The sequence below is a fragment of the Camelus dromedarius genome, chromosome 14 (assembly GCF_036321535.1).
Source record: "Camelus dromedarius isolate mCamDro1 chromosome 14, mCamDro1.pat, whole genome shotgun sequence".
NCBI lineage: Eukaryota > Metazoa > Chordata > Mammalia > Artiodactyla > Camelidae > Camelus > Camelus dromedarius.
In genome coordinates, this window is record NC_087449.1 from 24,199,932 (window position 1) to 24,214,355 (window position 14,424).

Genomic DNA, 14,424 nt, shown 5'->3' on the forward strand with positions numbered 1-14,424 from the left:
CAGACCTTTTCTTTATTCCCAAAATCCACCCTATGCTGTCTGTTTCACCTCTAGATTTCAGGTTTTTGTACCTTTTATTTTTACTTATCTAAGCCTCACCCTTCTTCCTCATAAGAATCCTTCCGAGAGATTACTGCAGCCGGCTTTGATTTTCCCCCTTCTCTGAATTTCTGTGGTACACATCCTAGCTTCAGACCTATTCTCTCCTGTTTATGAGGCCAGAACAATTTGTTCTATTCCTGTATACACATAAGTTCAAAAATGCTGGGTGATTAGTAAGCATTATAGAAAACAAGTTTAAAGTAATTCAGCAAGCAATGAAAACATGATAATGGATGTTTGGAGGAAGTGGATTATGAATGACCCCCTAGACCGAAGAAGGACTAGCTGAGGCCCAAATGTGCATAGCCTAAGTGCCTGGGACTACAGGTATCATCTAATAATGGATGAATGAACCAATGAATGAATGAATATATTCTGATAGAGTGGCCTGGCTAAGTTTACTGGACTGTTCCTTTTAAATCATTCATTGATCACACATTTTTGAGTTCTGGAGTACAAAGATGAAATAATATTTTCAGAAATTCAGATTATAATGACATAGACAGAAATATAAAAAATTATTAAAATTTACTGACTCCAGTTAAGAGGTAAGCACAAGGTTTATGGGAACACAGAGTAGGAAGCTACAGAGAGGACTTATGTAGGCTAGGCCAAATTCTCAAAGGCCTTAAATCCCATACTCAATTGTTTGAACATTATTTTGTTATTATTAAGACAAGACACTGTGTTAGAGCAACTTTGTGAAGGTTAAGGACATCGCTGATCCTCCCTAGGATTTCCTTGTAGGTCTTACTGAGAGTCACTTCTGAGAGTTCCCCTGGCCTTTCATAACATCAAATTGAGATGCCCTAATTAGTGTGGAGAACTGGAAAATGTACATAACTTGAAAGAACAATGTTCACTTTAAAGGTAATAATTGAGAATATTTAAAATTTAAAAAGAAGGGGAGAGGTATTTTGCTCAATGGTAGAGCACTGTGCTTAGCATGCACAAGGTCCTGGGTTCAATCCCCAGTACCTCCAGAAAGAAAGGAAGAACGGACTGAAGGACCTCTCCCTCACCACCTCCCCCAAAAAAAGAAAGAGCAAGGAAAAGAGTATTGGTTTGAATTTTGCAAGTTTTCAAATGTATTTCCAAAGATCTATAACTAAACATAAGTATTTTTGTCCCAAATTAATATTTATTTCTAGTCATTTGATTCTCCAAAAATCACAAGGAAAAAAAGTATTACCTCCTATTCTCCAACAACTGGAACTTGTCAAATGAGCCCATTTGCTTCTCCCACAAGCTTTAAAGAACAAGAGCACAAAAATGGACCATCAAATGGTTAGTTGAACATTCTTTTCCACTTACTGTAAGATTTTTCTAGTTATTGGTTAAATCAGAATTTTGATTGTATAATATATGGATCTTGCTGCAGCTGATTTTTCTCTTCTTTTTTAAAGAATTCAACATAGACTAGACGAGAATATAGGTAACACTTTGGACATAAATGTAAACTTTCTAGGCAGTTATTTTAAAATGCTACTGCAGACTTTGTTCCCTTACTATCCCATCCATTAAATAGAAATTATGGCCTGACTGCCTTCAGCCATGATCAATTATAATGGTTACAGATACGCTCCTTAACACGCTGTCCATCATGTGCATACATTAAAGGCCACATGATTCACGTACTGCTACACTGCAGTTTAAGAGTGATACTTCTAAATGTTATTTTTATCCATGTTGTCCATTTAGTTTTACTCACATTTCGTGTCTTTATAGCCTGCTTTTATTTATTATATTTCATTACCTTCTTTTCCTTTAGTATTTTAAATGTATTTGCAGAAGTTTTGTAGAATTTTTTTTTAACATGGAATTCTTTATTTTAAAGTATTATTAGTTTAATTTTGACCATACATATTTCTTGTTCTCTGGTAGTTTATTGCTAATATATTTATTTAAAAGATACAGAAATCTAGATTTCATAAGTTTAATTTTTAATATTGTTAAAGGTCATGAATCAGTGACATGTCAAGTTTCTATAGTATAAAATATGAAGTAGGCTCAAATTTAATAAAGTATATTTTAGATATGCTTTGATTAGCCTGATTCATATTTTATTGTTCAATATTTATTGAGTGCTAAACATATACTAGAAGCTATACAGAAATAAAGTCTCCTCGTTTTACCTAATTTGTTGTAATGAAACCCATAATGAGATCTTAAACTTTTGAATGACTTTTATTTTACTTTAATCAAGTGCTTTTTATCTTAAAGCTACCACTATTAGGTTTGCTTTCACAAAAATATATGAAGATGTATATGTTTTCTACAGGCTCTATAGTTCTGGGTTTTTTTTTAATTCACTTGATATTGTCTTTTGTTTAAAGTTAAAAATTAGTGCCTTAGAGATGACACATCTGAATAGACTTTAAGTGGATACATACTCAATTTCCATATTGAAATTAAATATGGACTTAAGAGAACATTTCTTCTGCCCATAAAAAGATTGGTCACATGATCCCAGTTGACATTTAGGTGGATAATTATCACAGATTATAGTACTAGGTAAGCTCTTTTTTAAAAAGTCAGAAGGCAACAGTTTCTGGGTGCTTGGTAATATTCTATTTCTATATGGTGGTTATGCTAGTTCACTCTATAATTATTCATTAAACTGTATCTATGTGTTTTATATCTCTTTCATATATATCAATGTATCACATTCAGAAGTCTCAGAATAGGAGAATGCTGTCTAGGATCTTGTATCAGATTATGTCATTTATGATCATTACATTGCTTGTCCTAATATGTCATTTTATATATGTTTTAGAAATAGGAAAGTGTGACTCCTGTAAAGTAATTTAAGTTCCAAATGAAGTCATAACTTCTATTAACAATTCTCATTTTTAAAATATTGTACATAATGTAAGGTAAAATTTAAGTAAGTACTTTTACTTAAATAACATTTTCAAGGACATTTTAGGTGCTACTCACTTCGCATCATATTTAGGATGTAATTCAAAACTTCTTCTTGACTTTTAGGGCCATCCATCATCTAATACCTGACCACCTTACCTGCCTCGTTTTCTACTGCCCTTACCATGCTTACACTACTTTAGCCACTGTTACTTCTGGCCGTTTGTCAGTCGTGCTAAGCCCCTTCTCTCCACAGGTCATTGTACTTGGAATTCTCTCAATCTGGGATAGTCCTCCTCCAGGTATTTTTATGTACTTTCTATGTACATTTGAACCATATGCTGTGTAAACAGGTGACAATATTAAATTTAAATCCATCTGTAGTTATAAAAGGAAAGAAAATCTGGTTTTAAGTCTTCTCTCTGCTTACACTCCATGGCCCAAACATGCCCCTAAATAATTCAGGAACTGCTACACTACAATGAACTTCCAATCCATACGTTTAAGATATATATGTGTATTTATATATATATACACACACACATATTTATTTACTGTAATATATTTTTATTTTATTTATATATGTTTGTATGTATGTAATTATATTTCTGTCCCCTCCGCTACCCCTTAGCAAAATTTTCCAAGCTATTATCCTTTTCAGAGAAGAGGAAGGATGGTAAAACTGTCCTCTCTTTTACTCCCAAGATTGCATCAGATTTTTTTAATATTTAGGGTAGAGGGATAAACAACAAATTTTCATAGTCAAAGAGAGTACTTGTAAATAAGACAATAGATCTCTAGAAATCACCCAGACTGTAGCAGTGTAACAGCACAGAGAAATAAAGAGATGGAGAATGTGATAAAACATTAAAGAGAAATGATGGTAGAATAAGCTCCAACATATGTCAAATAGAAGTTCTACAAGAAGGAAAGAGAGAATGGAGCAGAGGCAGTACCTAAGATACAAGGACTGTCGGTTTTTCATAATTGAGAAAAGACAGGAATTTCTAGAGTAGAATAGTATGCTTCATCGAGCAGGATGAATTAAAACAAATTCATACCTAATCATATTGTGGTAAAACTGCAAACGTCAGAGACAAAGAAAAGTTTTAAAAGCAACGAGACAATGACAAACTAACAGTAGACTTTCTCATCAGTATCAATAGGCTGCTGCAGGAAATGGACTAATAATACCAACTAAAAATCACAGTTGATTTTTTTATTCAGGAAGTAAGAATAAAATAAAGGTATTTTCAGACAAAGTTGCAAAGAATTTATCATTCACAGGTATTCCCTAAAAGGACTACTAAGGAATATACTTCTATAAGTACATCCTCGTAACTGAGCCTCAAATAAAGAATGAAATGCGAAGAGCAGTAGTGAAAAATGAATTAGCAAACATGCTGGCAAGTCTGTAAATATAATTATAAAGATGTGATTACAAATTTGGCTGACTATAAAGCAAAAGGAAAACAATTTGAAAGGAAGTTATAAACAAATACTAACAGACCATGCATGGCAGCATGGCAGGAAGGTGAGGAAGCAGAAAGGGATTACAAGTTTTAAGATACTTGTAATTCTCAGGAAGCAGATGGAGTATCTGTCAATTAACTTTTTAATAGTGTTTTTGTTTACTTGCCTGTAAAATGGGGAAAATAGTAATATCTACCTCAGGATTGTCATGAGCATTAAATGAATTAACATACAAAAAGCACGTAAAACAGTGCCTGGCATACAGTAAGTGTTCAATACACATTTTAACTATTGGTATTAATATTATTATTATTTAGACTTAAAGAAAAAATATAGGATGATTTAGTGTAAAGGGATAGTAAAAAAAAGCAAATACTAGCTTTTTAAAAAAGCTAAGAGTTGGTGTAAGAAAATATAGGCCAAAATAGACTTTAAGACAAAAAGGCTTTATTGAAGATAACAGGAATTTTTACATAATGAGAGAAGGAAAGATTCACTACCAGAAAAGGAATCCTGAACCTATGTGCGTCTAAAATAAAACTCAAGCAGAACATGACGAAATAGGACAGGATTACAAGGAGAAACTCACAAATCCCTAATCATAGTAGGACATTTTAAACTACCTTTTTCAGAAACTGATAAAATGGATAAAAAGTTAGGAAGTACATAGACAATTTGTCTTTATCATCATTCAAGCTATATTATTTTTCTCCAATTTTATTGAGATAGAATTGACATACAGCACTGTGTAATATAGTTTGTGTATATAGCGTAATGATTTGACTTACATCATGAAATGATTACCAAAGTAAGTTTGGTGGACATCCACCATTTCATATGGATATAAAATAAAAGAAAAAGAAAAAAAATTGTTTTTCTTGTGATGGCAAGTCTTAGGATTTACTCATTTGACAATTTTCATATATAACATACAGCAGTGCTAATTATATTTATCATGTTGTATGTTACATCCCTAGTACTTATTTATCTTATAACTGAACTTTATACTTATAACTGAAGTTTAACTACCTTCCTCCAATCCCCTCTCCCCCTGCCGTGTGCTTCTGGTAACCACAAATCTGATCTCTTTTTCTATTCATTTTTTTGCTTGGTTTTGAGGTATAATTGACATACAACACTATGTTAGTTCCTGGTGCACAGCATAGTGATTCAGTAATATGTCACATAATGATCACCACCGTGAGTCTAGTTATCATCTGTCACCATACAAAGATATCACATTATTTTTGACTATATTCCCCAACTGTACGTTTCATACTTGTGACTCATTTGTTTTATAACTGGAAGTTTGTATTCTTAATCTCCCTCAGCTATTTCTCTCATCCCCACTCCCATTTCCCTTCCCTCTGGCAACCACATGGTTTTTCTATGTATTTATGACTGTTTCTGTTTTGTTATGTTGATTTATTTTGTTTTTTAGATTCCACATATAAAATGAAATCATATGGTACATGTCTTTCTCTGTCCGACTTATTTCGTATAGCATAATGCCCTCTAAGTCCATCCATGTTGTTGCTAATTGCAAGATTTCATTCTTTTTTAATGGGTGAGTAACATATATATGCACACACACCACATCTTCTTTATCTATTCATCTATCGATGGGCACTTGAGTTGCTTTCATATCCTGTCTATTGTAAATAATGCTGCAGTGAATATAGGGGTGCGTATATCTTTTTTAATAAGTGTTTTCATTTTCTTTGGATAAATACCCAGGAGTGGAATTGCTGGGTCCTGTGGTAACTCTATTTTTACCTTTTTGAGGAACCTCCATACTGTTTTCCATAGTAGCTGTACCAATTTACATTCTCACCAACAGTGCACAAGGGTTCTCTTTTCTCCACATTCTTGCCAGCACTTGTTAGCGCTTGTCTTTTTGATAATAACCATTTTGTCAGGTGTGAGGTCATATCTCATTGTGGTTGATTTGCTTTTCCCTGATGATGAGTGATGTTGAACATCTTTTCATGTGCTTGTTAGTCATCTGTATGTCTTCTTTGGAAAAATGTCTATTTAGTTCCTCTGCCCATGTTTTTAGTCAGGTTGTTTGTCTTTTTGATGTTGAGCTGCATAAATTCTTTGTGTACTTTGGATATTAACCCTTTATCAGACATATCATTTACAAATATCTTCTCCCATTCAGTAGGTGGCCTTTTCGCTTTGTTGATAGTTTCTCCTTTGCTATGCAAAAAAGCTTTTTAATTTGATGTCCCATTTGTTTGTTTTTGCTTTTGTTTTCCCTGCTTGAGGAGACATATCCAAAAGAATATTACTAAGACTGATGTTAGAAAGCTTACTGCCTATGTTATCTTCTAGAAGTTTTATGGTTTTAGGTCTTATATTTAAGCCTTTAATCCCTTTCAAATTTATTTTTGTGCATGGTGTGAGATTTTTATTCTTTTGCATGTAGCTGTCCAGTTTTCCTATCACCATTTATTGAAGAGGCTGTTTTCCCCCATTATATATTCTTGCTTCCTTTGTCATAGATTTATTGCCCATATAAGTGTGGGTTCATTTCTGGGCTCTTTCTGTTCCAGTGACCCATATGTCTGCTTTTGTGCCAGTACCACACCGTTTTGATTACTGTAGCTTTGCAGGGTAGCTTGAAATCAGAGAGTGTGAAACTCTAGCTTCATTCTTTCTCAAGTTTTTTTTGGCTATTTGGGGGTGTTTTGTGTTGGAAAGTATAAAATATTTAGAACTGAATGATAATGAAAACATATCAGCACTTACAGGGAAAAATTTATACCTAAACACTGCATGACACTTAAAGATTCCTTAGTGGAAAATTTATACTTATAAATGCATTTATTTTAGAAGTAAGAATGATTGAAAACTTAATGAGCTTAGCATTCAACTCAAAAAGATAGAACAGTAGCGCAAACTCTAAAAAGTAGAGGAAAGGAAATAGTAAAAGATGTAAACATGAATTATTGCATAGAAGTGATTAATTAAAAAAACAACAGGATCTCATTTGCCTCTTAGGCTACAGGCTCCAACTTTATCTGGCAGTAACTTTTTTAGAAAGAAAACTAGTGTGTGACACCTCTTAAACAAATCATTTGAACCTCTCTGGGTCAAGTTCCTCAACTTGTAACTTTTGTTTTGGGACCAAATGATGCCTGAGATGTGTGCCAGCTGTAAAGTATATGTAGCTAGAAGCAGCATGATACCAGACTAAACCTATTTGAACTTTAGATTAATCTATTAATAAACAAGCATAGCATCATGGTTAATGGCATGCTCTTTGCAGACAAATGGCTGGCTTTAGATCCCGACTCTGACACTTACTGGCTTTGGGACTTTAGGTAAGTTATATAACCATCTGTGCCTCTGTTTCCTCATTTATAAAATGAGAATAAGAGTGACTCTCTCAGAGTTGTGCAGATTAATTAGTTTATGTATATATTTATAAAACGTTTAAAACACTACCTTGTCCTAAAGATACTTTATAAGTGTTAGCCATTATCATCATCATCATTGGTTACACTTCTAAACGTTGCAATCTCTTGAAAGCTGTCTTCATTAGTTGAAGAACAGACTCCCAGGAGCCTTACCAGGAAGTCCAAATACAACCTTGAAAGTAGTCCAGATTCAGTGATGGTATCACAAGTGTTTCGTGAAACTGCACTTAAGGGGAGTCAAGTGCACAACTATATATAGATAGATGTGTGTGTGTGTGTGTGTGTGTGTGTGTATTAACATACATACATCAAAGAAGCAAAGTGATTTTAATATGGAGCATTATTGAATGCAGATAGTATAATATAAAATCCAGGAAATTAGTATTAACCTTTAGGCAAAGATTTTATGAAATAAAGGTTTAATGTGTACTGTGAGTTTTCATTTGTGGTTTTCGATAAAATGTACTTTTTTTTAAGAGAGACAGATTTTAATAGATTTACTTCCCCAAAGTTCTCTAAGATCATAAATAAAATAATACTCTTTTTTCCCTTTCATCTCACTAAACAAACTCTTAACCATATTAATTTATTCTGTTTGGAATTTAAGGATACAGACAAATCAAATAATGAAAAGTTAATAAACAAGAGAGGTAACTAGTACTATAGCAAAATTTCTGAATCAAAAGTTTTTCTCTTTGTGGCATTAAGGACAATTTTTAAATAACAATTTAGTTATGGCATAATATTGAGGAGAGAAGACATAAGGTCCAAAGTAACAATGAGGGAAATTGTTGTTAATCAGTTTCTGAACCAACTCACTCAATGAAATTATAAGTATCAGGGAATAGAAAATATACTTTAAATAAGCCTTTCCTCTAGTAATGGAAGCAAATAAGAGTAATGGAATAAAAATTAAATGATGGGGAAAATGTAAACCATCATTGGGTAGTTTGTCCTGGACAATATATTCCTAATATGTTAAAATTATATTTAAGATTTAAAGAAATTGCCTTCATGTTATGTGTATTTGGTTTTTATCTGGAAGTACTGGATCTTCCTGCAGTATTCTCTACAACTATACTGTACAGTACATGTACATGTTGAGCATCTGGAATTTGACTCATCTGAATTGATGAGGTGTAAATACATACCAGATATTTAAAACTTAATGTGAAAAAAGGAATATGAATTATCTCATGAATAATTTATATTGATTATGTGTTAAAATTAGAATATTTGGGATATATTGGGTTAAATCAAATATTTAAATTTTAAGCTCTTCCTTTTTTAAAAATTTTGCTAGTAGAAGATTTTAAATTATGTAAGTGGCTCACATTGTATTTCTTTTGGAGAGTGTGAGCTAGTTTTTCATGGTACATTATGTCAAACAACTTTTTACAAAAATAACAAGAACATTGAGTAAATAATAATTCCTGTGCCAGTTGTTGAACAGATAGAACTACATTAAAATACGTAGTTTGAGGAGGATGCCAATGTTTATACATTTTAAAAAGTGATTTCTCTTGACTGATTTTAATTAGTAGTAAAGGTTTGGATTATTCATTTTGTTTATTCATTCAATAAACATTTACCAAAGGCCAGTATATGTAAGATACTGAGAATCTTTACCTATGCTAATGTGTCCTCAAATATTCATGCACTGAATGTTTAACATGTATTTTGCATATAGCACTATAAATTACTGTAGAACAAATAACTAAACAGTCAGCTCATAAAACAGTTGACTCCCTGACCACTGATAAGTGTAAACATCATGTTCTGCTATAAAATCAAATTTATATTTCAACCCAGCACACATTTGAGGGATTATAACTTAGTCATATATGTGCCTTAGTTTCATTTGTGACTATCAACTTGTGAAAGTTTAGCTAAGCGATGGCAGTAAATAATAGCATTTTAAATGGATGTAATTTAATCATTTATCTTTTATTAATACCTAAAATAAATACTTTAATGAATGAAATATTTTAGTGGGCACTGAAGATCTTTCCAAGAATTTACTAAATCAATATACATTTTTTATTAAAGTATAGCTGATACACAATATTGTGTTAGTTTCAAGTATACAGCATAGTGATTCAGTATTTTTGTAGATTATATTCCATTATAGGTTATTACAAGACAATGGGTATAATTTCCTGTGCTATACAGTATGTCCTTGTTGCTTATCTATTTTATATATAATAGTCAGTATCCATTAATCCCATGCCCCTAATTTGTCCCTCTCTCCTTCCCTTTCTCTTTTGGTAATCAGAAGTTTGTTTTCTATATCTGTGAGTCTTTTTCTATTTTGCATGTATATTCATTTGTATTATTTTTTAGACTTCACATGTAGGTGATACACAATATTTGAAATATTTTAATAGGCACTAAAGATCTTTCTATGAATTCAGTAATCAATATGCATTCAAACAGTCACATACTTTTACCCCTAAAGTCAAATTTATTTTCTAGTAATATCATGAGGAACTCACTATTTTCTACATATTAGTATCAACAATCCCTTGTTGTTAACTCTGAGACAAAAAACAGGTGTTAAATAATGTGAACTGGAATTTTAATATATTTTTGATTAAAATATTTGATGAAAGTATCCTTTATTTAGTAAAGTTTACTAATGTGTTTTAAACTAATTATATTATCCAATTGGATTTATCTAGGTTTCTTTTAAATATACCATGCCCCAATGGAAATTTTATTCAAAAGATTGTTTTTTCTGTATAATGTCATCATGAATAAAAAATTAGGAGAATGGGAAATAATAAAAACCAAAATAGCTATTGAAAAGTCATTCACAATAGTGAAAAAGTTTCTCATATTTCAGGATACTTTTTCTTTACCTACTTTCTTTTCATTTATCTACCCTTTTATTTTCTGTTTAAAATTTGACAGTTTAATTCTATGTAAGATTTGACAGTTTTTGCCTTAACTTTATGTTCTTTTTATTGTACACATATAGGAAGGAGGAAAACATGTATAACCAAAAGAAAGGAATCTACTACACAAGACAATGATGAGTAAGTTTGTTGCTTTTGAAATAATGTACACAAGTGTCTTGAAAGAAAAGCGTCATATTTGTTAAAGTGATAATTTAAGATAAATCATTTCTTTGTAGAAATTAATAAATAGCTTATACCTGAGTAGAAGTATTCTTTCTTAAAGAAGTGAAATACTTTATTTATGATGTGTTTTGCAGGTTTCATATGGTGGTGATGTATGATACCTTAATTTAAATACTCATTTAGCCCAGTTCCCCCAGCCTACACATAAGAGACTAGCTTAGGGTAAAACTGAAGAAAACACCCTTTTCGGACTTAGAGGGATAGAGAAGTAAAGCATTATTTGGGAACATAATGCCTAACAAATAGCTGGTTCGAGAGCTAGGAACACAGTGAAGCCAGCAGAGTCAAGAGATCAGCAGCGACGTAGAAGGCTTACCTGCCAACAACCAACCATTTTCCTATTGGCCTGTCAAGGGTGCTTGACATTATCTGCAGAACGTTACTGCCTATGTACTCTGGAAAGAATATTTATATCTACCCACCGAGGCTGGAAAAATTGAGTTAAGCAGAACAGGGAGTTAAATTTTCAAAGTAGTTCATGTATTCAGCTCATTTACCTTTTCAGCTGTATCTTCTGTGTGCTACACAATATGATGGATGGGTAACGATGAGGAAAATGAAACTTCTACCCATTGGGAGCTTATTGTCTCATGTTATAAGTTAATACACATCCTCTAACTTAGAAATGGGTTATGGGTTATGTTACAAAAGGTTTTTAAGTATTTGAGTGGGACTTAGAATGCGTTTTCTGTACAAATTATGTTGTAATTTGTGATCATAACCCCAGGTCAGGACTACATGATGTAGCTGAAGTACAGTATTAATCAGTAGTTGTCTACATTAAGAGATATAGAATGTGAGTGCCACTTAGAGTACGAGAAAGACAAAAGGAAGAGTTTCTCCAAGAGCTCTCCTTGTTTGGCGTCTCTTCCATCTACCCCTGTACCCCTTTGTCTGTTTTTACCAGCTGCTTTCCCTAGTCACACTCCGCTCAGCTCCAAATATTTTCATGTGCCCCTCCCCATGAATATTTTTGTTGTAAATTACTACTCATCCTTTCCCTAACCAAAGTTCCAATTTCTTGGTGAAACCAATCTCAACTAGGTATCATAAGGAAAGCATTCTCTTTTTTGTCTAACTCATTTAATAGACAATATATGTACATAGTAAATAGACAATATATGTACATTTTTGTTTTTTAAATAGACAATATATGTACATAGTAAAAAAAACTCAAATTGTACAAAAGGACATAGAAAGCAAGTGGCATAACAATTTCTGAATCACATATCTTGTAGTTGAAAGCAGTTTCCTGCTAAACCAGATGAATTTCTGATATAATTATATGAAGCATAACAAACTCAAAAGTAAAAGTAGATAGACAGGGAAGGAGAAAATATTTTTGGACAACAGTAATACTGTGTAAACAAACCGAACTTAACTGTGGCTTTCCCCTGAATCAGCTCCACTTAAGCTATCCTAACTTTTCGTAGTGTTTTCCCCTTTGTCTTCTTCTTACCCCATCAATCTGCTTACAGCTCCAGATTTTTTCATAATAGCTCTCATAGCAGTGAGCTTTCAAGTAGCAAGGAAGGAGCAAGAACTTTTGTTATTGGTCTCTTAGGAATTTGCCTATATTTATTTAATTTCTCTCAATATTGTTTGTAAAGATCCCTGTTATTTGTGTATATCACTCCATGACTTGGTATTAGAATTAGTGAATGTAAGTATAAGCCAAGACATTTTACAATATATAAAAATTATGTGTTTCTGTTTGTTTTTTTCCACCCATTATAAAACTACTCAACCTAGTCAATAAAGCCATTTTATTAGCTTTAATAATGAATGGGTTTTGTATTTATTCCATTTGTTTAGATTTCTTTTATTATTTTGTAAAACCATTCTAAAGACTTGGATTTTTAAAATATGAAATTAAATGTAACATTTCACATTTATAGATCAATTTTAAGTGATTGTAACATTTTATGTTTTGTTTTGGCAATTGTAGTAGGTTAGGGTTCTCTAGAGAAGCAGAACTACTAGCAGATAGATAGACAGACAGACATATATTAATAATGGCAGTAAAATACATTATTGATCTAATGCTTATTAATTAATAATGGATTAATGATGAATTTTGTATATTTATATAATTACATATGTAGATAGATTTATTGTGAGGAATTGACTCATGCAATTATGGAGGCCTAGTCCTACCATGTACCATTAGCAAACTGGAGACCCTGGAAAGCCAGTGGTGTAATTCTAGTCAGAGTCCAAAGGTCTGACAACTCGGGGAGTCAGGGGTGTAAATCTCAGTTCAAGAACGGAAGAGCAATGTCCCAGCTCAAGCAGGCAGCCAGGGATCTCATCCTCTCTTCCTCTGCTTTTTGTTCTATTCAGACCCTCACTGGATTGGATGATGCCCACCCACACTGGGGAGGGCAATTTACTGAGCCAGTTGTTAGTAAGATGGTTGCACAGCAGTGATTTTCTAACTCCATCATTCCTTTTATTAGTTGGCCTCTTTGAAATTCATGAGTTCATAGTGAGAGAAGTTATTTCCTTGCCTTTCCCCTTTCTGCATTTACACCCCTTCTCAAAGATCTCTGGCTCCTAACAGCAGCAATATATTTGCACGTTTGCTTATTCCTACAACATACACAAAATAGTTTCAGAATCCCTGTACTCATAGCACTGCTGAAAACAACCCTGCAAGGCTTTTGTCTTTAGTTAGAAGGTATGTAGTCAGGTTACTGTGTTCAAAACTACTTGGATTAGTTCTTCATTTGAAGAATTATTTATTCATTTGAAGTAGTTAGGTTAGCTTGTTTCTGTTTGTATTCAATTTTATTTTTTTCTCTCATCCCTTTTTGTTTATTGACTATGTAAAACATTAATATGGTTCTAAAAGTCAAAACCTCACAGAAAAATACACACAGAGATGTGTTACTCCCTGTCCCATTCCTTCTACCTACTCCCTGTAGGTAACCAAATCAATTAGTTTCTGATTTACCTTTCATATGTTTATTTTTATAACTTTTAAGCTGTTTTGTTTATCTTATTTCTCTTCTTATACAAAGATGTCACACAGTGTATACTCTTTTACACTTCCCTTTTCATTTATGAATATGTCATGAAATTACTCCCTATTAATCAATTTGGCAAGTTTTAAATGTAAGAATTCTCCCAACAAGAAAATGTAGTTCCATGTTCTAGGTTAAAAAGATTTTTTCCCCAGAAAACAAGCAGTTACTGACATGTCAATAAAGCTCATTTATATACAAACACCTACATATTAATATTTTATGTGAACTTCCATATTCTTTAAGCTCTAAAAGGAAAATATATAATTCACTGCCATTGGCTTTTCTTCCTCTTGGCAATTTCTGCTGCTGCTGGCACAGCTACAGAAGTGCAGTAATGGTGACTGTCCTTCTGCAAGGTTTATTTTCATTAAATTTATCTTCATAGAATTG

The 14,424-nt window shown here is 32.6% G+C and overlaps 1 protein-coding gene across 3 annotated transcripts in view; it reads left to right on the forward strand.

Moving 5' to 3' along the window:
• Positions 1–14,424, forward strand: part of ITGB3BP (integrin subunit beta 3 binding protein) — a 65,561-nt gene that overhangs the window by 29,739 nt on the left and 21,398 nt on the right. For all 3 annotated transcript variants that reach the window (XM_031465292.2, XM_031465293.2, XM_031465291.2), the window contains exons 3-4: positions 1,254–1,389; positions 10,843–10,900. In XM_031465292.2, coding sequence (XP_031321152.1) covers positions 1,254–1,389; positions 10,843–10,900 — 194 coding nt within the window. The remainder of the gene's footprint in view (positions 1–1,253; positions 1,390–10,842; positions 10,901–14,424) is intronic.